Source organism: Oryzias latipes, chromosome 14 (assembly GCF_002234675.1).
Source record: "Oryzias latipes chromosome 14, ASM223467v1".
NCBI classification, from domain to species: Eukaryota; Metazoa; Chordata; class Actinopteri; order Beloniformes; family Adrianichthyidae; genus Oryzias; species Oryzias latipes.
The window spans coordinates 5,364,466-5,390,536 of NC_019872.2; the positions used below are offsets into that span (position 1 = coordinate 5,364,466).

The window sequence follows — 26,071 nt, forward strand, 5'->3', positions numbered from 1 at the left end:
CTTTCTACCATAATATAGAAAATTCAGATTTTTAAGGCTGTTATTCTAAGTTTGTTACTTGAATAGGTTTTATTTCTTGCAGCTCCTGTGTCTGTGTTAACGGTGTCTCAGCAGTGTTTGTCACCAGAACAGCAGAAAGTCACCTGCTTCTATGAGGGAGATGAAGCAGAGCTCACTCTGACTTTGAATGGTTTCTTACTTTTACAATCAAACAAACACAGTCAGTCCCTGAACAATGACACATCTGATAGATCCAGTGTGTTTAATGTTTCCATCATCCTACATGGACAGCCTCTTGGAGACATCATGTGTAAAGTCTGGAACGATATCAGCAGAGATGAGACGGTTAAAACCATCACTGCTTGCAACGGTGCAGTATACATTTTCCACACAGAAATGTTGGACAAATTCAAATCAGTTTGTTCTAATAAATAAAAAAAAATTCTCCAGGTTCACAGTCAGTTTCTGTGGCTACATTTCCTGCAGCTGCTGCAGTTGCTGCATTCATCTCACTCCCACTTCTTGCTGCTTTGATCGCCGCTTTAATAAAACTTTGCCGAAAACGAAGAGCGGCAGCAGTTAATGCAGGTAAGTCACTATGGAATCCTAAACTGTTCATAATTAAATAAATAAATATTTAATTAAATAAATAAATATAACCTCTGTTCATAATTAAATAAATAAATATTTAATTAAATAAATAAATATAACCTCATGCAAATACATAATCAACCAATAAATCTCTCATAAATATATAAAAAGATCATGAAATTTTGAAAAACCTGCATCATTATCAAATATATTAAATTTTTCTTTTAAAAAAAAACTGTTCATTATTTTAAAACAGCATTTTAAAATATTCATTTTAATAATGTTGAATTTTATTATAATTCTGTCTTTTTTCAGAAGCTCGTATTTCAAAATCAATATTTTTCAAAGTAGCTTTGTTTTATTTCATGTTGCTGTTTTTCAGAATGGCGTATTTATTTCATGAAGAGCTTTTTCAGCAGAATGGGTCTATGTGTCAATCAGTGAAGGTGGGCGGGATCTAAACGCTCATTGGCTCATCCATGGAAATCGACTCATATTCCTGGATACCTGCTCTGCGGTGTGCCAGTTACAAACTAAGATGGCATATTCTGGCGACATCCGCAGGGCTTTGTTGACATTAGCCGATCAAATGGAGGGAAACAATCTTTCGACAGACGCTATTTTGAGTCGTTTGGATGACATATTTGAAATGCTCAGCTTAATAGTTGCTGCAGAAGATGCAGACATTGACGATTCAGTTTTTGCTAGTTTAAGAGCAATTGAGCACCGGGTTCACGTGGACCGCACCACGGAGGAGCTTTCTTTAAGCACCGGTCGTCCACGTCTTGAAGTTCCCGTGGAAACCCTCAGGAGTCTCGTTCTCTGTGGAATGACCACTAAAGCTATTGCTAGCATGTTAGCCGTGTCTGAAAGCACTGTTCGGAGGAGAATGCTTGAAGAAGCCTTAAGGTGAGTTCACAATTATTTAATTGTTTTCTACTTAAGCACAGTGGGTTTTTTTTTTAAAGAAACATTTAATGTTTTAGTCCCGGAAATGCATCTTTCATTTATAGTTTTACATTAGCCTGAGTCTGATTAGTTATTTGCCTTTGAGCTGTGTTGAGTTTTCTTATAGCACAAATCAAATGATGTACAAATGTGCATGCAGTCTGTGCTTCTGATTTCCTATTGAATTCTATATATTCATGATCCTTTTTGATTTTATATTTTACTTTTTCAGTTACTGATACAAAGCCCATCGAGACGACTGTTGTTGTGAATTTTGGCTATACAAAAATAACATTGAATTTAACTGAATTTGGCCACCAGGTCAAGAGCAGGTGAAGGGTCTGTGTCTAGTTCCAAACAAGTAAGAATTTAATGTAGGGTCAAATTAAATTAACAAAATTAGTAAACATTACACATGTAGTATAGCATCTCACTCTGACATACTATACATCTTTGAGAAATTAAAATTTGCTTACTACTTGTTTTTCCCAACAGGAATATGTTATTGAAATTTCTCCATTATCTTTTTTCAGTCATGGCAGATTTTTTGTTAGTTGCATCGTTTGCATAAGATGCTTTAAGAAGCAATATAAAAAAATTGTTGTCAGTACAGGGTAGGATGTTGCTTGATATTTGTGTTTGATGAAATATATTTTTGAATGTTTATTTCTCTATCGATCTGTAACAAAGTGGTGTCATGTGAAGGAAATCTGACAGGTATTCATCAGTTGGTGATGATGAATTGGATGCCATAGTGTTGGAGATTCAGCATTGTTACCCCAATGCTGGCTGCAGGATAATGATGGGACATCTCCGATCCAGAGGCATACATATTCAAAGTAAGGTTGGACATCCAAACAGCACCAGTTATAAAAGTATTTCTCTTTCCCTGTTAAACTAGTTTAGTGGTGGATAATCCTGGTCCTCAAGGACCACCATCTTGCATGTTCATATCTTTCCTGCTCCAACAAAGTGTTCCAATGTTTGAATTATCTCTTCAGCATGTTCTCAAGTGCTAAAGAAGCCCGTTAATCACCCACTGAAATAAATCATTTGTGTTAGAGCAGAGAAAAATATTTTGCAACTGTCATTTTCATGTTTCTGAGGAGCCTGATGAGCTAAATCAGGTGTGTTAGTTACACAGAACATGCAGGTAAGTGTGGCCTGAGGATCAGGGTTGTGTAATTCTGATCTTGGCAGTAGTAATAACTTCCTAAATTGTCTCACCAGGATCTCGACTGGCAGATTCACTCAGACGTGTCAATCCAGAGGGAGTCATGATGAGAAGACTGTCCATTCAGATTGCAAGGCGCCGTCAGTACAATGTGCCAGCACCAAATCACCTCTGGCATATAGATGGAAATCACAAGCTAATCCGGTCATTATTTTGTTTTACGACTTCAAATACATCTTAAAAATTAATTTAAATTTTATGTAAATATGTCAAATTTTAAGCACATATCTGGTTTTGACTTGGTTGACAGAATGTCATTTTTTAACAAGACTGACAGATATGACAGTTAAGTTTGTCCTGTAAACTGTACAAGGTTAGGTTTTTCTGCGACGAAGAAAACAAAGACTTATCTATTTCTCTGCAAGTGGATGTATCCGAATGGAGCAGGGAGACTTTGGCCCGCCCATCGCAGTTTCTGAATCACAGCCCCTAGCTTTTTTAAACTATTTTTTTTTAAATCAAGATCTGAATTTCTTTTTTTTTCTTTTTATTCAATCGCAATTTTAATCTTAAATGTGTTAAAATGCGTCCGCCATCATGAGAAAAACATTTTAAAAACACAAGTTTCATTGGAGTGGGTGTTTAAGATATTACCCACACTTATTTCACATGTGTGTCTCAAAGCTAAAAGGGGGGTGTTTAAAATACTTTAGCCTAGTCTTCCAAATCCTGACCCTAACCCTTCCTCTGGGTCTAGGGCCATCCTGACCCCAACCTTATTCAATATAAGTGCGGCAAAGTAAAAAGTTCAGCACTAACCATACATATTTGGAAAATTACCTGAAAATAAATAAATAAATAAATATTCTTAACTATGGTAAGATGACAATATTTCCCCTTTTCCTTTAACCAGATGGAGAGTAGTCGTCCATGGTGGAATAGATGGTTTTTCAAGGTTGGTTGTCTACCTTAATGCTTCTACAAACAACAAAGCCACAACTGTTTTCAATGGGTTTTTGACAGCAGTCAGCCAATATGGAGTACCATCACGAGTCAGGTAAATGTTACAAAATCACTTATAAAACATAATCTTTGGACTTTTCAGTACTGTTTTCCACCTCTTCCCTCAGGTCAGACAAAGGAGGTGAAAATGTGAAGGTAGCTCATTTCATGGTCCAGACAATGGGGCAGAACAGGAATTCTCATATTACTGGCAGAAGTGTGCACAATCAGCGGTATGGGCAACTGAAACCACACAAAACTGCACTCTTGGAACACAAACCTCTGCATGCACTGCAGAATACTTCCAAAAAATTCCTGGATCTGGACCACTCCAAAAATTTAATCATTTCTTCCTTGACCCATTTCACACACATTCTAAAGATTGTATGAAAAGAAATTTAACTTTGAGTTTTGTCAATGGCCAATTCCTGGTAAAAACATAGCCCTATTGGCAGTTGAAATAACCAACTTGTATTAGTACAAGTAATGCCAGTCAGATATTTTTGGTCATTTTATGGGCTTGTTTAAAATTAAAAATGATTACTAACTTAAATTCATTGGCATCCCTTTATGACCTTCCCAATAATTGATACACAAGGATGTTTTTAAAATGATCTTCCATTTCTTTACAGAATTGAACGTCTTTGGAGGGATGTGTATGAAAATGTCCTGGACCTTTTCTACACAATCTTTACTGAGCTGGAGATTCAGGGACTGCTCAATCCTGGTGAAGAAATTGACCTTTATGCACTGCACAGATGCTTTCTTCTTCACATTCAACAGCATCTTCACGCATTTGCACAAGCTTGGAACCATCATGGACTGAGAACGGCAAACAACCGCTCACCCCTGCAACTCTGGCTACAGCATAGAAGAGAAGGGCATGACTTTTCACAGGTACAACTGTGTTTTATTCAAATTTTAACTTTCATGAAACCTTTTTCTTATGACAGCAAATGAATTGGCTTATGTTGGCTTTTTTGTGGCAAAGCATATTTTATGTTATATACTTTATTTATATATTTTTTTTTTTACAAAGAATAGTTCATAAATAAATTCTAGTTTGGAACTGCTGTGTAAATCAATAGTAAGTGGGAGCTTGTTTTGTAGCATCAAGTGATAACAATTTGTCCCTCTGACAAAATTGATTTGCTCAAGAAGATGCAGCAACATGCGAAGGGGGGGGCTGATGAGATTTTTTTTTACCCCGATCAGTGATTGGGTATCTGCTTACTCTGAGTTCTTATATGATGTTTTTGTAACAGATTTTAAAAATAAATTACGGTAATTCTAAAAGCAGATGCAGATTAACCTCAATTAGTATTCTTAAATAATTCTTTTATCATTTTACACTTAAACTTTTTTAAAGTACCAGTAGTTTTAACCATGAAATAAGAATAGTGCAACTGTCAAAAAAAAAAAAAATTAACTAGCCAATTAACTAATAAAATTAGGGGATAATTAGTCATGTGAGAAAGTTTGGTTACTTACTTTTAGGATTGAACATTTTCATTAGATGTGGTTCATATCCCCATTAAAAATTCTTACAACTAAATGATTTTCTTTTAATAAGTTGTAACATAAATGAGTATTCACAATTAGCTCACATTATTCGTTTTGGTTATTCTTTTTTTTTTTGAGATTATGGGAATCTTTTTTTGACCTCTAAAGGTCTGGCGTTTACCTAAATTGAGATCACATTTTAGGTTTCAGTACCACATTATTTAATTCTGCTTAACTGGAGCTCAGTCAAAGATAAATAAAAAAGGCATATCAAACAATAGCAAGTGCCTTAAGGGGTTAAATCAACTTTTCCCTTCCCTTCCTACTTTCCCGGTTTTTTTCCATTAAAAAGGGAAAAAAAAATATTTCCATGGAAATGCCTTTGTAGGTCATTGTTTCCATTAAGACAAACAAATGCACACTTTGTCAGTTTAAAGCATTTATAAGGAGTTTTTGATCCCGAAAGTCTGAATCTGTGAACATTGCTAACTTTCAATTTTCTTTGCGGCGTATTTTTCAGCAATACAATATTGTGATCTGTTTATGATATGCAGACTTCAAGTAGAGTATTTATCTGGAATAATAAAGATAAAACATAAAGCATTCATAAAAATAAATTAAATGATCCCTATTGGTGTACAAAATCCAAGATATATAGACTCTCCAAATATGTGATCAGGCCCATTTCTGATCACGATTTGACTGGGACACCCATAAAAACACGCAGCAGATTGCAAAACAGAAAAATACAGTTCTTCCGCTTAGGTTTTATCATGTGTCATATTTCAGGTGAATGAGGACTATGGCGTGGACTGGACAGGACCATATAATCACCGTCCATCCACTGAGGTCACTGTTCCTGAGATCCAGCTTCCACATACATTGACTGAACAAGAACTTTCAGCATTGCCAAATACCAATGTTCCTCTATCTCAGTCTTTGCAAGTTTACTTGGAAACTATTCATGCACTCAAAATGATGTTTTAAAAACCTTTTATTTGTGACACAAGTACATGTTGAACCACTGTTGTCTTATATAATTCAGTTCTATCTTGAACTTTGATTAGTTGTAAATGTTATTTTATGTGTTTTAAAGTAAAGAAACAGAGTGTGACCAGAAATTCTTTTTAATAAATTTTTAAAACATACAGTGATTATTGCATTTTTTTCTGGAATTGACAAAAATTACTGCCTTAGGAAAAAAAACGAATTCAAATGTCATAACATTTTCCCCCTTCAATAGTTCTGTAATAACAAAATATGCACATAATCACAAAATAGGCTCAGCTGATCACAATTAAGTTTGTCTTGTAGACTTGGGCATAATGGTGTATAAATGGGGAAAGTCATCATTTTAAGACCTTCAGATTTTTTTAAACCTAAACTCAAATTCTGTCGTATTTTTTTAAAACGTAAAACCTAAATATTTATCTGGAACTTAATGTGACTATATCAGAACAAACAAGCAAAACTGCATTGGAACCTAAATCAGACAAGAATATGGCAACACGCAGTGTAACTTCAGAAGAACTTGTAGGTCGTAGTCCTCCTAAACCAGACCAAAACCCGTGTCAGAGGAGGTGAGACATGCCTGCATGTCCACCAAAAATGACTCGTAGTTTTGGTAATGTGCAGGAATACGTAGAACCTCAAAACAGGTGGAGGACTTTGGTAAAGTTTGGTCGTTCACCACTTCAACAGTTATTTCTCTGGGCAGTACTTCCCATCCAGTCCAGAATTTGAGAAGGGCTTTTCGTTGTTCACACGATGCTGCAACACAGACAGTTTCGGACAATATTAGCTTAATGCCAACGTAAAATGGAATTTGCCATAATACGTCTAATGCCTGGTCGACCTAAACATTGCTGACTAAGGTAACAGCTTTAAAGACTCGCAGGCATGGATTTTCCAAACTATTTTTAAGAAACCGTTTCTGGTCTATACCCAAGTTTTTTTCCCCAATCTTATGCAATAAAGTATAATGCTATAGCGCCAGCTCCACCTAGTGGCCAAACTGAAACGCCCCCTAAAACAGATTAGATAATAAGCCAGTTTAGAAATTTTACAATGTTAATGATTTGCACATTTTTGTAAGAGCTTCTCCATTTTAGAAATTATGTAACACTGTATGGTTTATTATATTATTGGTTTATTATGTCACTAATTCATTTTACAAAGTGTGAACTGTATCAAATTAATATAAATATATTTAAAACATATATGAATTATGACTGTATTTCTATTCAAATATCTCTAAATTTGTAAACCACGTAAATTCAAAATTGAAAAGAATCGAGTGGATTGAACAACTGAAAAAACCTTGGCATCAAATAAAATTAATTCTGAAAATGATTGGTGATACCCAACCCCAATTTAAAAATGTACAATAATAATATGCCCATTTAACATTCCCACCCTAATTACTAATGGATTGTTTTAAGAGACTTACCATTTTCAATAAAAGAGCGCAGGTACCCTGCTACTCTGCACTGGTCTTCAAGCGAGCATTCATCATCGTCGTCATCATCATCAAGTTCCTTCCCAGGCCAAACTATCCTTTCAAGGATGGACTGCAAACAAAAGTATCTTGTTGAAACATGTTTGCCTTAAGCATTGTAAAATTTGTTTGGATTTTACTAGAGAGAGAGAAATTCTTCCATTAATTGAATTGTGCATTTTTCTTAAATACTTGAGACAATTAGGACAGCTGGATTTGTAGTTTGGCTTCTGTGGGGATAAAGTAATAATCTTAAAACCAGATATTTTCGAAATTCTGATCTAAAAGAGGTAGCACTTTACCTCACCGGACGGAGCAGTCTCTGAATCCCTTGGTAAAAACAAGGGTATGATGTCTGGTCTTTCTGTCAGTAATGGCCACACCATGGTCTCCTTCAGCCCTTTCCTCAGCTGCTTGACTTGACGGCTTGTTCGTGTTATGACCTGCAATGTTGAGAAGGAAACCAAAATCATGAAATTTGTAGTTCAGATTAGATACTCCAAGGAAGGAGCTTTTTTCATGTTCCAAAAGTACTTTTTATTTGGCAAATGTTATTCACACATTTCTATACGACTTGCACAAAAACTGATGGAAGTTTATGTTGGTCACAGGTAATACATGCAGCCAAGATGTGCATTGCTCACGTATTTTTTTTTTGGGCCCTAGGTCAAATTTTGTTGTTGGGCACATGTATTTAAAGTTAAAGTACCATTATTTGTCACGCTCTTTGGTGTGTGAAATGTGTAATACGCATTTGATTGACTTGATTGGCTGCACGTATTTCGAAAATTAAGTGTAATTAGTCCCCTTTTTGGTTTTACATTTTTGTTAATGTCACATTTAGTTCATAACAGCTGATAACTTACAGCATGGAATAAAAGACGTTCACACAGCCACTTTCGATTGGTTTGTGAGACACCTGGAAGGTCCCAGGACAGGGCCAGCTCAAGAACACTTGCTTTTTCCTGTTCTGTCAAATCAGCAGTACCTTCAAGCTGGAATACAAAGACAAAAACCTAAAAACCAGTAGTAAGCGGTGAAGTGGAAGAATTACAAATTATTTTAAAGAGTCATTTATTTCTCAAGATCAAAAGGTAGAAAAGTACAAACCAGCTGAATGGTGGTACGGATATCAATATCAGGACAATCCTTAATTTGAACTGTCACTGTTTCGGGTGAGCCACCAAAAAGGACATGGATGATAGCAGGACTAATTCCTGACAGACATGGTCCACCATGAAGGAATGCATGGCCCATCATTCTTCCTGTATTTAAAAAATAAAAATAAAAAACAAATTGTATTTAGAATAGAATAGAATGGCTTTATTGTCATTGTGCATAGTACAATGAGATTTAAGCATCACCATCAGTGCAAGAACAGCAAGGAAGGGAAAAGTAATAAAAAACATCGTAATACAAAAAAAAAAATCACACAAACAGTATATACACAAGTGTGCATATTTAGTACATTAATACAAAGTTAAAAAAGCAAACCTTCAAAACTGCTGTTAATAATTTTGTACAGTAAATCTAGTATGTTGTAATTCATCAAAAATTAATCTAAACAGCAACACTAAATTTGTTTACCTGCAGAGACATGAATTGTCGAATACTTTTGTCTCCTGTTAGTTTAATCCTGATAGTGGTTGAAAATCCCAGTTTATCTACAGTTTCTGAAACATTCAGACCAGCCCGTCTGGCACCAATAATCTTGTCATGTTCAAGGTCACTTCAATCACCTTTCTTCTCCATTCTGACGATCGGTTTGAACCGCAACAGATTGTCTTTACCATTTCTACATTCCTAAATGTATTGAATTCTTGCCATGTGATTAGCTGAGATTTGTGTTTACTAGCAGTTGGATAGGTATGCTTAATACCAAAATCACAGCTTTTTATTGGGTTTTTTTCTAACTACTTATGGCATTTCATTAAAATAAAAACAATTTCTGACCTGCCACCAAGAACATGTCACTCTCCAACAAGGTTTGGGAGGTGGATGGAGTCAGATGATCTGGTTCACCATCAAACAGTCTTGAAACATCTGTGTTCCCTGCACATAGTAAAGGTGAATTATCATGTAAATAAAATCTTAAACTATGATTTACTCTCTTAACTATTTATGGTGGAACAAAACCCCAAAATGAAGTATTCACATTTTAGACTACACTATTTTTGTGTTATAGTGAAATACATACATTTAGATTTTGATGTGACAGTAAAATACATACCAAAGTTCAAATGAAAGCCAAACTGAATAAGGGACATTATTTTTGAGAAGAAGAATCTCTTCACCCCTTCCCCAACAGCAGCATCCCCTGGAGAAATAAAGATTAAATCAACAAAAAATTAAACATATTTCCATCTACTTATTATTTTTCATTTGTGTGACATTACCTTGCAGTTTGCAGCAGACAGGGCTTGCCCACTCTACCTTTGGGACTTTGTAAAAGGAGAGAAGGGATCTCTCTTGATCCTCAGTACTTTCCCTCAAATCCATTTGCAGTACAACTGCCTTCCTGGTCTCATGCTGTGACAGTAGGTTGGACTTGTAGAGACTGGCAGCTTTGGTTCCATCTGGTTCACATTTCCACTCTGAAAGACAGTCATTTGTGTAGATAACTAAAATTAATAAGCACAATTATTTCATCACTAGTTGTGTATACTTAGCCAAGTAGTTTACAGAATATGTCCCTAGCTACATTTTGTGTTTCAGCTACCTGGTGCTTCCCCTGCACTTGACTTTTCTCCTTCTGGTTGAGTTGCTGCTTCCTGCAGTACCATTTCATCTGAAGAATGCACTGCTCTAACTGGCACAATGTCAGGATCCAAAATGGTAACATCTAATTCTTCTGCTTCGTTGCAAATATTCTGGGCATTGCTGTAGCTACAGGATGGCACCTCTATCCCTATCATGGAATTATTATTCTGCCTAACCTGGGCATCTGTTTCCAACTGAGGTGCTGTCTCACTCAATGGACTGTGATGAGAATAAACAAAGGTTTTAACATTCAGATATACATACAATATATATAATAAATTTTATTTTTTACAAACGCTTTAATAAAAAATTGAAACAAAATGTGTCTACCTTTTGCAGTTGATAATGTGGGTTTTCATTTTATTTAAAGGAATGTCTGTGTGACAACTTAGACATTTTGTGAGGGGCCCTTGTTGCTGGAGTATAAAGGAGCCCTGCAAAGAAGAGAAAAGAAATGATCCTCTGATTATTACAAAAACAATGTGAATGTGAATAGTTTGTCAATGCAACTAGTTGATTTGGTGAATGAAAATACTGATAGATTCAATGTCTCTGACATTTTTTTATCATAAAATTGTAGCTGCCCTGTTACTTGCCACTCAACTACATAAAACCAACACATTAAGAAAGATATAACCATTTGTAACCCCATTTATTACTCACATCGTCCACAGGAATACTCTTCTGCAGAGGTCTTATGTAAATTGTTGCCTGTCCAATTCCACATATGGGGCTGCGGATATATCTCACTGTATATCCAGTGTCTGGACATGGGATCAAGCCCAGGTTACGGCTTCTGGTTGTGCCAGAGATTCGCAGCAGTTCAAACCCTCCTGTGTCTTTCAGCTGAGGGAAGTTCTCCTCAATAGTTGATTTGAAAATGTGTGGATCATCATCCCTTGCTGCAAAATAAATGCATCCCCAAATAATAAAATAAGTCAAATATATTTATGTTGATAATTTCCAACCTAAGTTTAACAGCTAAACTACCAAAATACCTTGAAAAGAAATCCGTCTCTCCCCAAGTCCAGCTGCGGTTAATTCAAACTTGGATGTTTTGGATGGCACTGTGTCTGACATGTGATCACTCAAGCAGAAGAATGAGTGTGTGTATGTGAAGCAGTTGGGTTTCTTCTTGGAAGATGGTGGGGTCAAAGATGACAATGATGTTGAGGAAGATCTTTGTCTGTACGGGGCGAATAGTCTTGCAACCTCAGCTTTAAAAGAAAGAAAGAACACTTAAAACTATGAACAACCTATAAAAACATTTTAATTTAATTTTCCAATCTTGGCTTTTTTTCAAAATTGTTTTTATATATGTATATATAAAAAAATCTAGCCACAGGGGTTGCGAATCTAGCCACAGGGGTTGCAAGCCAGTAACTTCTGTGCCGGTCCCAAGCCCGGATAAATAGAGAGGGTTGCGTCAGGAAGGGCATCCGGCGTAAAAAATTGCCAAAATAACCATGCGAATCATCCACAACACTTTAGACATACCGGATCGGTCGAGGCCCGGGTTAACAACGACCGCCACCGATGCTGTTAACCTACAGGGTGTCGGTGGAAATTTGACTACTGTTGGTGGAAGAAAGAGGGGAGGCAGAAGGGTCCGTGGCCAGAGAGAGAAGGGAAAAGGCAGGAACATAGGTTTGAGAATAGGGACTCTTAACGTTGGCACAATGACAGGGAAAGGCAGAGAGCTGGCAGACATGATGGAGAGAAGGAAGGTAGATGTACTGTGTGTGCAGGAGACAAGGTGGAAGGGCAGCAAGGCACGTAGTATTGGAGGAGGATACAAACTTTTCTATCATGGTGTTGATAGGAAGAGAAACGGGGTAGGAGTGATTCTGAAGGGGGAGTTTGTAAACAGTGTTCTAGAGGTGAAAAGAGTCTCAGACAGGATGATGAGCCTAAAGTTAGAAATTGAAGGGGTGATGGTGAATGTAGTCAGTGGGTATGCGCCACAGGTTGGCTGTGAGTTAGAAGTGAAGGAGAGATTCTGGAGTGAGTTGGATGAGGTCATAGAGAGTTTTCCCAGAGGAGAGAGAGTTGTTATTGGAGCAGACTTTAATGGGCATGTTGGTGAGGGCAACAGAGGTGATGAGGAGGTGATGGGCAGGTTTGGTGTGAAGGAAAGGAATCTGGAGGGACAGATGGTGGTGGACTTTGCGAAGAGGATGGAAATGGCTGTAGTCAACACTTACTTCCAGAAGAGAGAGGAACATAGAGTGACATACAGAAGTGGAGGTAGGAGTACTCAGGTGGACTACATCCTATGTAGACGAGGTCATTTGAGAGAGGTTAATGACTGCAAAGTGGTGGTAGGAGAGAGTGTAGCCAGACAGCACCGCATGGTGGTGTGTAAGATGACTCTGGAGGTCAGGAAGAAGAAGAGAGGGAAAACAGAAAAGAAGACCAAGTGGTGGAAGCTACAGAATGAAGAAACTTGTGAGGAATTTAGGCAGAAGTTGAGGCAGGTCCTGGGTGGTCAGGATGAGCTTCCAGAGGACTGGGAAACTACAGCAGAGATTATCAGGGAAACAGGTAGGAAGGTGCTAGGTGTGTCATCTGGAAAGAGGAAAGACGGTAAAGAGACTTGGTGGTGGAATGAGGAAGTACAGGAATGCGTCCAGAGGAAGAGGTTGGCTAAAAGGAAGTGGGATGTAGAAAGGACTGAGGAAGGTAGACAGGAGTACAAGGAAGCGCAGCGTAGAGTGAAGAGAGAGGTGGCAAAGGCCAAACAGAAAGCTTACGATGAGCTATATGACAGGTTAGACACAAAGGAAGGAGAGAAGGACTTGTACAGGCTAGCCAGACAGAGAGACAGAGATGGGAAGGACGTGCAACAGATAAGGGTGATTAAGGACAGAGATGGAAAGGTGCTAACAACCCAAGAGAGTGTACAGAAAAGATGGAAGGAGTATTTTGAGGAGCTGATGAACGAGGAAAATGACAGGGAAAGAAGGGAGGAAGATGTGGTTGTTGTGGAGCAGGAAGTAGCAGAGATTGGAAAGGATGAGGTTAGGAAGGCTCTGAAAAGGATGAAGAGCGGAAAGGCCGTTGGTCCTGATGACGTACCTGTGGAGGTATGGAAGTGCCTAGGAGAGACAGCAGTGGAATTTCTAACAAGGTTGTTCAATAGGATTTTAGAGAGTGAGAAGATGCCTGAGGAATGGAGGAGAAGCGTTCTGGTCCCAATCTTTAAGAACAAGGGTGACACGCAGAACTGCAGCAACTATAGAGGAATAAAGTTGATGAGCCACACAATGAAGCTGTGGGAAAGAGTAGTGGAAGCCAGGCTTAGGAAGAAGGTGGAGATTTGTGAGCAGCAGTATGGTTTCATGCCCCGTAAGAGCACCACTGATGCCATTTTTGCTTTGAGAATGTTGATGGAAAAGTACAGAGAAGGTCAGAAGGAGCTGCATTGTGTGTTCGTAGATTTAGAGAAGGCGTATGACAGGGTGCCGAGGGAGGAGCTGTGGTACTGTATGAGGTCGTCTGGAGTGGCAGAAAAGTATGTCAGAGTAGTTCAGGACATGTATGAGAGAAGTATGACGGTGGTGAGATGTGCTGTAGGTCAGACAGAGGAGTTCAAGGTGGAGGTGGGACTACACCAAGGATCAGCTTTGAGTCCCTTTTTGTTTGCTATGCTGATGGACAGGCTGACAGACGAGGTAAGACAGGAATCTCCCTGGACAATGATGTTTGCGGATGACATTGTAATTTGCAGTGAGAGTAGAGAGCAGGTGGAGGAACAGCTAGAGAGGTGGAGGTTTGCTCTGGAAAGAAGAGGTATGAAGGTCAGTCGTAGTAAGACAGAATACATGTGTCTGAACGAGAGGGATCAAGGTAGAAGCGTTAGGTTACAGGGGACTGAGGTGAAGAAGGTGCAGGAGTTTAAGTACTTGGGGTCAACAGTTCAGTGTGATTGGGATTGTGGAAAAGAGGTGAAGAGGCGAGTGCAGGCAGGTTGGAGCGGTTGGAGGAAAGTGTCAGGAGTGTTGTGTGACAGAAGAGTGCCAGCAAGACTCAAAGGAAAGGTGTACAAGACAGTGGTGAGACCAGCTCTGCGCTATGGGTTAGAGACGGTAGCAGTGAGACAGAGACAAGAGGCTGATTTGGAGGTAGCAGAGATGAAGATGTTGAGGTTCTCCTTAGGAGTGACCAGGTTAGACAGGATAAGGAACGAGTACATCAGAGGAATGGCTCATGTTGCCTGTGTCAGCGACAAAGTCAGAGAAGCCAGACTGAGATGGTTTGGACATGTTCAGAGGAGGGATAGTGGATATATTGGTAGAAGGATGTTGGAGATGGAGCTGCCTGGCAGGAGGGCAAGAGGACGGCCAAAGAGGAGATACATGGATGTCTTAACAGAGGACATGAAGTTGGCTAATGTTAGGGTAGAAGATGTCCATGATAGAGTGAGGTGGAAAAGGATGATTCGCTGTGGCGACCCCTGATGGGAAAAGCCGAAAGAGAAAGAAGTTTTTATATATGTTTTTGTTCATTTGTACATTATGCATTGATAATGTAGTCAGTCAGGAATTTGTTCTGCTCTGTGTGGCAGAGGTTCTCTTTGAAAATCAATTCACTAAGCTTAGAGTTTATGTTGAACTATAATCATCCTCTTTTTTGCATGATTGGCCAGTTTTCATAATCAATCACAGACATAATTTCTCTTAACACGTTTTCTTTAACCCTTGTGCCATCCTAGGCACTTTAACATTGGGAGTTGGGTCATCTAGACCCACTAGACAGTGCTCTGAACCTTTTTTCTTCAATGATTTGTGATCTTCACTGGTGTCCATGGATTACATGAAATCTTTCCAACTTTATCCACCTTTGTCATGGTAGGGAGAACACGTCAATGGAAGGGGGGGGGGGGGGGTCATAGCACAAGGGTTAAAGCAAGTAAACAAGAAAAATAGTTCCTCACCCTAAATCTCTGAGCTGTTAAACACTTTAATCTGCTCAGAAGATAAACATACCCCCCAACATATTATTTTAAACGCCCTTACCTTGTACTGGGTTCAAACTAGTGTGGGCACGACGATGGTGGTTGCCGCTAGCATTAGCGTTTGGTAACGCTCCCGCTGGACTGTTGTGACGGGAACTTTGGGCAGAGTCTTGATCAAAAGTTGTCTGCTGAGGTATTATTGTTTCAGGTAATTGCACAGTGTTGCTGTCTAAACGATTAGCAACCTCTCTTAGCAACTCCGAAACGGACTTATCTCCAGCAGCCATTTTTCTCTCGGCTCGTAACCCGCCAGCTATAAATTGGGTTTGGAGCGTCACTCGATTGTTGAGGTGCATACCCCCCCCTAGTGTTGAGGGGTGGGCATTACGCCGTCACGTTTGCTGAAGCATCTCCGTTCGATGTAGTCAGGGTGCTGCTGCTCATGTCTGAGTAAAGGAGTAGCCAATCATAAAAGTGTCTCCGCCTTGTCTGGTTTGATTGACAGATGAACTCATTCTGCTGAAAAAGCTCTTTATGAAATAAATAAGCCATTCTGAAAAACAGCAACATGAAATAAAAACAAAGCTACTTTGGAAAATATTGATTTTGAAATCCAAGGTTCTGAAAAAAGAAGTAGAATTATAATAATATTCAACATGAATAAAATGAATATTTTAAAATGCTTTTTTAAAATAATGAACAGGTTTTTAAAGCAAAATGAAATATATTGAATAATATAATGGCTAATTTAAAATCAGTGTGCAGGTTTTTCACCATTTCATGGTCTTTTTATATATTTATGAGAGATTTATTGGTTGACTGTGTATTTGCATGAGGTCACATTTATTTATTTAATCAAATATTTATTTATTTAATTATGAACAGTATAGGACTCCATAAGTCACTAGTAAAGGATTTTGGGGGAAAAAAAATCTAACATAACTGTCTCTTAATATATATTTCCTCAGGTGATGCAGAACCTGATGTTATCTACACTGAAGTAAAAGTTAGAAAAAAGAATAGAAAAACTTAAGCCGGACAACAAACACGGCACCCAACAACAATTTTTCGTTCTGCTTATACTAAAACTTAAACTATACTAAGCGTCATTTTGTTCTGCTTCTTTACTGAGGAATTTTTAAACATTGTGAAAATAAAGTTTATCCCACTTTTCAGAGTTAGTCTGTAACATACTAACATCCATAATTCCATTAATAATTCATTATTATGTGCTTTATTTTTTTATCTAAAATGATTAACCATGTATAACTGAATTTATTTTGTAGTTATTCCCATTAAATTTGCTTTTAATCATAAGTAACCGTTTTGTTTGAAAAAATGGAATAAAACAGGATTACTAAAAAATCTGAGGAAGTTTAACACTTTTTAAAAGTTGTCTAATAACATGACAGCACACAATACATACAATCTAATGTATTTGTTTTCTATATAAAATGTTAAAGAGAAATGACCTACGTTATAATGGCATGAATTACATGTATTTGAATGTGTATAGAATTTCTATCTATTTTACTTTTATTTTGTTGTTTTTTAATCAAATAATGGCTAACCATCTTAGGTCTGCCATATCTTTGCATACATGTATTTGTTTCCTTTAGTATTTCTTGTTTTGATTGCTTGAAATAAATCAATTAAACAAAAAACAATCAAACCCAAATCTAATGTGTTTTTTAAAGGTTTTGCGGTTTCAGATGTTATTATGAATTACTGTTTCTTAACATTTACATTGCTTTTGCTGAGTTTTAAATTCAGATTTACCATTGTACGTGTAACCCTTGTGCTATCCTAGCCACTTTAACCTTAGGAGTTGGTTCATCTAGAGCCAGTGCGCTGGACCTTTTTTTTCTTCAATGATTTCTTCACTGGTGTCCACGGATTACATGAATCTTTCCACCCTTATTCACCTTTGTCATGGTAGTGTTTTTTTACATTTCTTTATTTTATTGAGTTTCTCAAAACATGAATTGATATAAAAGTACTGTGATGTATTGTGATGTGTAATATTTTTAAATATAAATGAAATCTTTACTGTCTTTAAATGTAAAACAAGTTTTTTATTTCATGTTTACAGAGTTACTGAGGCAGACTGAGTACTGAGGTTGAGGAAGGATCTATGAATAGCCTTTACTGTGGTGGAGCTGTAGAAGATTGAGTTGAACAGTTGAACCACGCTAATAGTTTTACTTTATGTAAAAAAGAATCCAAGATCTGTTTAACACATAGCCTGTTCTGAGTCTGCAGTAGCTCCAATCAGAATAAACTTTGAAACACCTTTGATCGACATATCAGTTCTCATCTCTTCAGAATTACAATATAGAAATACTTTTCTTCATTCTTGAGAAATCTTACAATTTATGTTCATTACTCACGTGTGCATCTTTGTTGTATCGCAGCGTTTTTGGTTGAAAACATTCCCATTCACCAGTGGCCCCCAACCTTTTTAACACCATGGACCGATCTGACGTCATACAAAGTTTTCACGGACCGGTCTTTAAGATGTGGCGGACGATTGTTGTAGGATTGCTATGATTAAGGAGGAACAGAGACATGACAAGATGAACTTTGAGCTTTTACCTTAACAGGCATGTCATAGTACATCGCACAGGTGTCATCATCCTCTCCCCTTCCCACACTCATGGTGCATAAAAGTACTCTGTTAAATGTAGCTTCCTTTTTATGGAAGTGGAAGGCTCCTCTTCTGTCTCCTGGCTGGGCGTTTTCCCCTTGGCAAAGAAACTTTCCAAAGAAGTTTGTTTTTTTACTCATTTTGCTAGCTCCTGGGTTTTATTTTAGCGGTAACCTATCACGTGACCGAGAAGAGCGCCTTGGGCTGCGTCAAGAGTGACATAGAGGGATGTAAAAGAGAATCAGGCAATTTTTCAAAATATAACATCTTTCAGATTCCGAAATAAATAAAATGGAAGTAATGTAAGTTCTTTATTCTTTCTGTGCTGCCCGGTACCAAATGACCCACAGACCGGTATTGGTCTGCCGCCCGGGGGTTGGGGACCGCTGCCCCCACACCATTGTCTGTCCAGTGACACTACAAGGCTGCTGTGATTCACAATGCTGAAGTTGGCTTACGATTGGAAAGGACATTAAAGGAACATTCCACTGCATTTTTACCCACTAAGATCGCCTAGAACCAGGTCCTGTTCAAAAACCACAGGACCTGAACTGCTCAAACCTGGATTATATTATGCAAACTATATTATTCAAAACAAATAGGTTGAGAACCATAAAATGTGTAAAAGACACATCATGGTTTCCAGACTTCCACCCAAATTCCATTGATGGATTTTTCATTGCTGCATTATGGTTGCCCTTTTTTTTTCAATATACAAATTTCCTGTATTTGTTTGAATCTTACCATGTTTATGTTAATTCAGGAAAAAACATATCTTTGAGCTGTGTTATCTGATGTATTAAATATGATATAAATGAAAACTCATTTATGAAAAATCGTATTTGAATTTTTTTTTTGATATTTTTGTTCAGAGGGACCAATAAAGGCTCCAAGTTCAAAGAATTTGAATTTTCTACTAATTATTTAATGGTTCAGGCTTTACAGGGTTAGGTACACATTGCTAATACTGGGTTAGACCCCTTTTTGCCTTCAGTACTTTGTGGCCTAGATTCAACAAGGTACTGGAAAAATTAATCAGAGAGTTTGGTCCATATTGATAGCATCACGCACTTGTTGCAGATTTGTCAGCTCCGCATCCATGATGCTATTCTCCTGTTCCACCACATCCAAAAGGTGCTCTAATGGGTTGAGATCTGGTGACAGTGGGGGTCATTTGAGACCAATTAACTCTTTTTCGTGTTCAAGAAACCATCCTGGTGGAAGTAGCCATCAGATGATGGTACGCTGTGGTCATAAATGGATGAACATATTCAGGATTAATATTCAGTTGGGCTGTGGTGTTGTAACCTTGCTCAAATGGTTCTAAGAGACTCAGTGTGACAAGAAAATGTCCCTACATGTCATAAATCAGGATAGATCCATGCTTTCATGTTGTTGATACTAAAATTTCACTCACCATCTAAATATTGTAGGGATGGAGACTCATCAGACCATACAACGTTTTTCCAAACCTTCAATGTCCAGTTTTGATGTTCCTGTGCAAACTAGCCTCAGTTTCCTGTTCTCAGCTGACATGAGTGGCTACCGGTGTGGTCTTCTGCTCTAGAAGCCATCTGCCTTGAAGTTGGACTTCTGCAGACCTCTGTTATAACCAGTGGTTATTTAAGTTACTGTTGTCTTTCTATCAGCTGAAACCAGCCTGGCCATTCTCTCTGAACTCTGGCATCAACAAGGCATTTACAACCACAGAACTGACGCTCATTTTTTTAGGACTATTCTCTGTAAACTCTAGAGATGGTTGTCGGTGAAAATCCCAGTGGATCAAAACATCTTAATCCCTCATCAACACAGCATCATCTCATTGCTGATTTTTGCTTCAGTTGTTAAAAAGGAACATTATCAGAAAGCTTTATGTTTTGTGGTGAATGTAGAGATAAAGGTAGTAAAGGGCATCACTCTTAACATTCAGTTTTACAACAATTACATTTAAAACTGATTTCTTTGCATTGTACAAACAGTGTTGTGTCAAAACTGGTTTAAACGTCAACAGCAGTGAAGAATGTTTCCACTCCGGAAACTGTTTAGCTACGGCTCTGTAGGTACACGCCAATGCAAAACCTCAGAGAAAAACAAGCGAGACCTTGTACTGCTTTAGCACGAAGCAGTAATAAAAGAGCGCATGACACAAACAGACTTCAAAAGACTGGACTTGACAGATAAACCACATAAAGCAGGTGACACAAGACAATTAGAGACAAACCATAAATGATCATAAATCATACATTTTTATCTCACAAAATTGAAAGGAAAGCTGACAATTACTAACGTGTGTTTTAGAGGAACAGAAGATGAAAGTTAATTGAACTTTAGATTCATATAAAAGCAAAAAATGAGGTTTAGCAAGAACAAGTTAAAGCAGCTGGATGCCTGAGTTGGGTGGGTGTAGGAATGGTGATCAGGAAATCTGGGGGGCAATAACCAAAAAAAAAGAAAAATTCCAGTGTGGGTCCTTAGGAAAGGCCCTTTGCACTGTTATCTATCTGGGCCTCCGTGCTCCTTGAAAATAAAGGGTTGTGCCAGGAAGGGCATTTGATGTAAAAACTCTCTGCCGGACCACATGTGTAAATCTGTGAAAGCCAATTCGCTGTGACAACCCCTGATAGGATGTGTCGAAAGGTGAACAAGAATATGTTAAAAAGATGCAGCAGAGCAAGAATGGCTACTCTGACAAATAGGAAATACCTGCAAGTCCTGAGAATCCAAAATCCCATACATTTCTAAAGAGAAATAAACAGCTATTAGACAGTCATTCTATTTGGAATGGGGGGGGGGGGGGGTGTCTCAGTTCGGTTCTCATGTTCGATCGATCAACAGTAAGAGCGTTCCCAGTGGTTGTGGATTATGTTGTTTTTAGAAAAAATTTAAAAAACAAAAACAGTGGAATTTTCTAAGACAAAGTTTCTGCAGAGCAGCAGGAGTTTGAAGATAGAGTTAGATATTCACCTCTGAGTTGTGGACAGGACTGTTGGTGGGTAGTAAGCCTGGCTCTGTCATCCATTTGTTCAGAAGCTAGCGGGACAGATTGTAACCTGACAAAACCAACCATCCATCCATCCATCTTCTCCCGCTCATCCGGGACAAGGTCACAGGGGCAGCAGTCTAAGCAAAGATGTCCAGACCTCCTCTGCCCCGGCCACTTCCTCCAGCTCCTCTGGGGGACTCAGACATTCCCAGGCCAGGTCAGAGACATAGTCTCTCCAGCGTGTCCTGGGTCTTCCCCGGGGTCTCCGCCCAGTGGGACATGCCTGGAACACCTCCCCAGGGAGGTGTCCAGGAGGCATCCGGACTAGATGCCCAAGCCACCTCAACTGGCTAACATTACCAGTATAGAAAAAAATGGTGAGCAATATCCATTCGTACAGCTTAGAGCCACATGCCGGCTTGGATGAGGAAAACGTAGACATTCATGGATCTACATATCTGCAAGTGAATGGATCAGATTGGATTGGAGCTTGTGGCTTGGCGTTGTAGGTTCGACATCACACCTACAAAAAAATTTTTAAACTGCATTTTGTTTGTCTGCTACTGATTCACGACAATTTGACAAAAAACTACTCAAAGAATGCCACAAGAACATGTTAAAAACACCAAAAACACAACTTTTATCTAAGTGGGTCTTTAAAAACAAGATTGTTAGCTTTTGTTTTTGTCAAATTTATACACTAACTACTTAAGAAGACAGTTGTCCCCAACTTACCCCCTTCCTCATATAACCTCATAATAGGGTGAGGGGGTGGGGGGCTTAGCCTGCGATGAGCCTTGGGGGGGGGGGTTTACTAGGCAGTGGCCCCCCTCCCATGGTTGCCGTATGGAGTGGGCCCCCCCTCTTTCGGTTTTATTTGCACCTTAGACATGTAGGGCCCTTGGTAGGGGGGGTGCTTGGACATCACTGCCAGCAAGCAGCGGATGTCCTCCTGGCACCCTACCCGCCAATTTTAACCACACCTTAGACATTTAGGGTCCCTTGGTGGGGAGGGTGAGGGGACGTCACTGTGAGTAATCAGGAGATGTCCCCTCAGTGCCCTACCCGCCAATTTTAACTGCACCCCCCTTAGCACACACACCCCTCCCCCCTCAATATATACATTCCAACATAAACACACACACATGCACACACACACCCTCTCAAACACACATACACGCACACACATTTTGCAAGGAAGGTGGGACCTAGGACCATCTGTCCCCTGCCTCTTCCCTGGTGGGGGGTACGGGCCCCTTTGCAACGGCGGCCGTGTCCCCGGGGTGCCGGCTTCCTGGGCCCGGCGGTGCTCTCTCCGCGCGGCGGGGGGGTTCACATTACATCTGAGCCGGGAGTGTTCGTGTCCCTGGGGGGTGGGTTCTGGTCCTTGCTCCTGGGCGCTGGGCCCCGCCATATTTCCAACTGTGGCCGAGCCTGGTCGGGCCATATTTACAACACCCCTTGTGGGCCCTCTTTTTTTTCCCCGGGGTTCCCCCCCTCTTGGGCGGGGGCGGCGGGCCCCTGCCCCGCTCCTCCCTGGACCAGCCGCGGGCCGGGCGGATGGCTGCCTGGAGCGCGGAGCGGGTCTCCCTTGGGGGGTCCTGGCTCGTACCTGGGGTTGGGGCGGGGGGATGCCCGGAACTCCTGGGTGGTGGTGGGGTGCTCGTCTGGGGCTGTGGGCGTCCGTCTCCGGTGGGGCCCTGCGTTGGGTTCTCCCGGCGCGGCGGGGGGGCTGCTCTCCTGGTTGGGCTGGGGCGGCGCTCTCTCTCCCTCCGTGCTTCCCTGCTCTCTGGCTCTGGGGGCCTTGCGGCGGTCCTGCTGGCCCTGGCCTGGGTGGCGGGCTTGGTCGCCCGGGCGGCGGTTGTTCCCTGCCGGTTCCCGGGTGGCGTTGGGGGGATTCCGGCTGCCGCTGCTGCTGCGGTGGGGGTCTTGGGGTGGGGATGGCTGGGCACTCTCCCTCCTTCTTTCCACGTTCCACCATCCATTTTAGAAGAACATAAACACTCACCTGAGCACAGGTGTTAGCTCACCTTTGCACTTACAGTTTGCATGACTGAATGACTGAAATATTTCACACTAGTTGGTTTTAAGGCATAAGTATGCGTGTGAACACTATATGTTTTGTATATATGTCGACAGGTGGACATTTTTTGCAGCTAGCAGGTGTGTTTATAACATTTGAGTGTGTGTGTGGACAGGCTCCGCCCTTATTGTACTACATTTGAACGTTACCATAATGATTAACAACCAGTAAACTTGTTGCTTTATGCTGCTTCATGGTCTTATCCCCCTTCCCCTCCTATTATCACCCCCTACCCCCCCTCTCTCTATCGTCCCTCTCTCTTCTTCCCCTCTTTCCTTTTCCGTCCGGTCCAACACCAAAGATTTTCAGACATGATTGAAATTAATAAAGTTTGGCCTCAATTACAAAAGGGGTTTATCCAGACATACCTTTGGTTTGTCTGAAGATTAATAACCCCTCTTGTTAAAGTAAAATCTGTCCAACACAAGAGGCCCTCAGCTCTCATCTGTCTGCCCAGCTGTTGGACAGGACAAGTTTAAAAAAAAAAAAAAAAAAAAAAAAAAAAAAAAAAAAAAAATAAGAAGACAGTTGTCAACAACAAACATGCATTTCTATTTTTTTATTCTAAAAGTTTTATAATCCAGTGTTAGTAAAACTAATGGCTGAAGGGACTTACAACTAAAAAACTGTGGCGTACTTTACAATTTCCGAAATGGTAGGAGCTCTTCTTTTTTGTCTGAAGCTAGCCACAAAAGACACACAACCCATTCTACTGTCTGCCGCATTCAGTCTTGTCACTCAAAGGGTGAAACATCTTTACTTTGCTGTGAGGAAGGCGAACTACGACTAGTTACTTTGCTCGGTACATTATTGACTCCTTCAGATTTTTACCTAAAACTTCTGTGCAATTGTAAGTATAACAATGAATTTCTTCATTTCCCTACATTAATACACCACATTCATGTTTTACATGTTGATGTGTTTTTGTTTTCCAGTCACAATGATTTTCATCGCCTTGATCACAGCAGTTCTGCTAACAGGATCTTTTGGAGAAGGTTTATATAGTAGTATCATCAACAAACAACCATTTCTTTTAATTTAATAAATGCTTTCATTATATTTTATAATACAGGAAAACCCATTTTTTCTTTGTGTCTTCCAGGTTTTACAGAGTGCAGCTTTAATGAATCTGAAGAAACTTTGTGTGTTGCTGCAGCTGGAAAATCTCTTCTTTTTTACTTGTTGAACAAAGACTTTGTTGACCTGAGGCTCCTAAAGGATGACAAGTCCAGAATCTTTAAGACAGATACAAATGGATCAATCAAAATTGATGATCAATATATGAACACAACCATTTACTTCACCAATGGAACAATCAAACTATGCAATATCTCACAGAAAGATTCTGGAGTTTACACACTTGAGGAATACGACTCTGATGGGAAAGCATTGAGAAAATCCATTGTGCATCTGAAAATACTTGGTAAGAAAAAAAATCGTTATCTCACAGTTTAAAAAAAGTTTGTTCAAATGAAAACTTTAAGTCTTAAGAAGATTTCAACATACAATAGTAAACTGTCCAACCTGTTATTAACTTACATTTAAAAATAAATAAAAAAAAGAATACTATAAATTCTTTTTTATCATTATTTTTTATTTATTTTTTAAGAATTAGTTAATAACAATATTAGTTAAAAGAATATTATAGGCTGCACGGTGGTACAGTGGTTAGCTCTCTTGCCACACAGCAAGAAGGCCCGGCGTGGGGACCTGAACCAGAACATCAATGGGGAACCTTTCTGTGTGGAGTTTGCATGTTCTTCCCGTGGATGCATGGCTTTTCCCCGGGGTCTCCAGCTTCCTCCCACCATCCAAAAACATTCTTCATAGGTTAATGGGTCACTCTAAACTGTCCATAGGTGTGTGTGTGAATGGGTCTGTGATTGTGGCCCTGTGACAGACTGAAGACCTGTCCAGGTCCCTGCCTTCGCCCCGTGTGGCCAGGATAGGCTCCGGCAGCTCCGTGACCCCGAAATAAAACGGCAGAAAATGAATGAATGAATATTATATAATTATGTATATAATTATGCATACAATTATATAATTATATGTTATCTTTAATAGCTAATTATTTTTGATCAGTTTTGAAGAAGAAAGAAGTAAAAACTGAGCTAAACTTTTTTTTAGGGGCTATAATTGTCCATGTGAAGCAGACACTGCAGCTGCTTACCTGCATTATAGAATTTCAGTCTTTAAGACTGTCTTTGTGACTCTGATAAAAGTTAAAATTCTTTTTTAAATTGTTTTACTTGTTTGGTATGTTGTTCCTTGATTTTTGTTTTACTTTCTTGCAGCTCCTGTGTCTGTGTTAACGGTGTCTCAGCAGTGTTTGTCACCAGAACAGCAGAAAGTCACCTGCTTCTATGAGGGAGATGAAGCAGAGCTCACTCTGACTTTGAATGGTTTCTTACTTTTACAATCAAACAAACACAGTCAGTCCCTGAACAATGACACATCTGATAGATCCAGTGTGTTTAATGTTTCCATCATCATACATGGACAGCTTCATGGAGACATCATGTGTAAAGTCTGGAACAATGTCAGCAGAGATGAGACGGTTAAAACCATCACTGCTTGCAACGGTGCAGTATACATTTTCCTCAGAGAAATGTTGGACAAATTCAAATCATCAGTTTGTTCTAAATCTATAGGTAATAATATTTTATTTCTTTCAGGTTTAAAACCAGTTTATGTGGCTCCAGTCATCACAGTTGTCACACTCTTACTTCTTGTGGCTTTGAGTGTGGCTCTATTAAAACTTTGTAGAAAGCAAAAAATGATAGCAGTTAATGCAGGTAAGTCACTTATTAAGAATTCTTTAAAAAAAGGAATCAAAGCAGCCTTTCTAAAACAATTTCTATTTCCATAGGTGACGCTGAAGCTGATGTTATCTACACAGAAGTTAAAGTAAGAAAAAAGTAGACAA

At 39.3% G+C, this 26,071-nt stretch overlaps 2 protein-coding genes across 2 annotated transcripts; one reads left to right on the forward strand and one right to left on the reverse strand.

Annotated features, from left to right (window-relative positions):
- Window positions 1-942: 942 nt before the first annotated feature.
- On the forward strand, window positions 943-6,338 carry LOC105358284. Its single transcript, XM_023962750.1, has 7 exons — window positions 943-1,500; window positions 2,245-2,378; window positions 2,770-2,917; window positions 3,627-3,770; window positions 3,844-3,948; window positions 4,348-4,612; window positions 6,008-6,338. Exons 1-7 carry the CDS (start codon window positions 1,130-1,132, stop codon window positions 6,203-6,205), a joined length of 1,365 nt encoding a protein of 454 aa, XP_023818518.1. The 5' UTR covers window positions 943-1,129; the 3' UTR covers window positions 6,206-6,338.
- Window positions 6,339-6,369: 31 nt separating this feature from the next.
- LOC110014152 lies at window positions 6,370-15,932 on the reverse strand. Its single transcript, XM_023962749.1, has 13 exons — window positions 15,494-15,932; window positions 11,474-11,692; window positions 11,139-11,377; window positions 10,806-10,909; window positions 10,435-10,694; window positions 10,112-10,309; window positions 9,946-10,032; window positions 9,669-9,767; window positions 8,826-8,980; window positions 8,582-8,710; window positions 8,018-8,158; window positions 7,668-7,788; window positions 6,370-6,988 (listed from the first exon to the last, which is right to left on the reverse strand). Exons 1-13 carry the CDS (start codon window positions 15,786-15,788, stop codon window positions 6,768-6,770), a joined length of 2,268 nt encoding a protein of 755 aa, XP_023818517.1. The 5' UTR covers window positions 15,789-15,932; the 3' UTR covers window positions 6,370-6,767.
- Between the last annotated feature and the right edge of the window lie 10,139 nt (window positions 15,933-26,071).

What these genes read in the sequence shown, in the direction of transcription:
- LOC105358284 (XM_023962750.1), top strand. Translation starts at nt 1,130, where the DNA reads ATGGCATATTCTGGCGACATCCGCAGGGCTTTGTTGACATTAGCCGAT. An exon ending in CAGAGGCATACATATTCAAA is followed by an intron (nt 2,379 to 2,769) that starts GTAAGGTTGGAC and finishes TTGTCTCACCAG; the next exon opens with GATCTCGACTGGCAGATTCA. An exon ending in GGAGTACCATCACGAGTCAG is followed by an intron (nt 3,771 to 3,843) that starts GTAAATGTTACA and finishes CTCTTCCCTCAG; the next exon opens with GTCAGACAAAGGAGGTGAAA.
- LOC110014152 (XM_023962749.1), bottom strand. Translation starts at nt 15,788, where the DNA reads ATGCACCTCAACAATCGAGTGACGCTCCAAACCCAATTTATAGCTGGC. An exon ending in AGAGTATTCCTGTGGACGAT is followed by an intron (nt 10,910 to 11,138) that starts GTGAGTAATAAA and finishes TCTTCTTTGCAG; the next exon opens with GGCTCCTTTATACTCCAGCA. An exon ending in AAGTGCAGGGGAAGCACCAG is followed by an intron (nt 10,310 to 10,434) that starts GTAGCTGAAACA and finishes ACTGTCTTTCAG; the next exon opens with AGTGGAAATGTGAACCAGAT.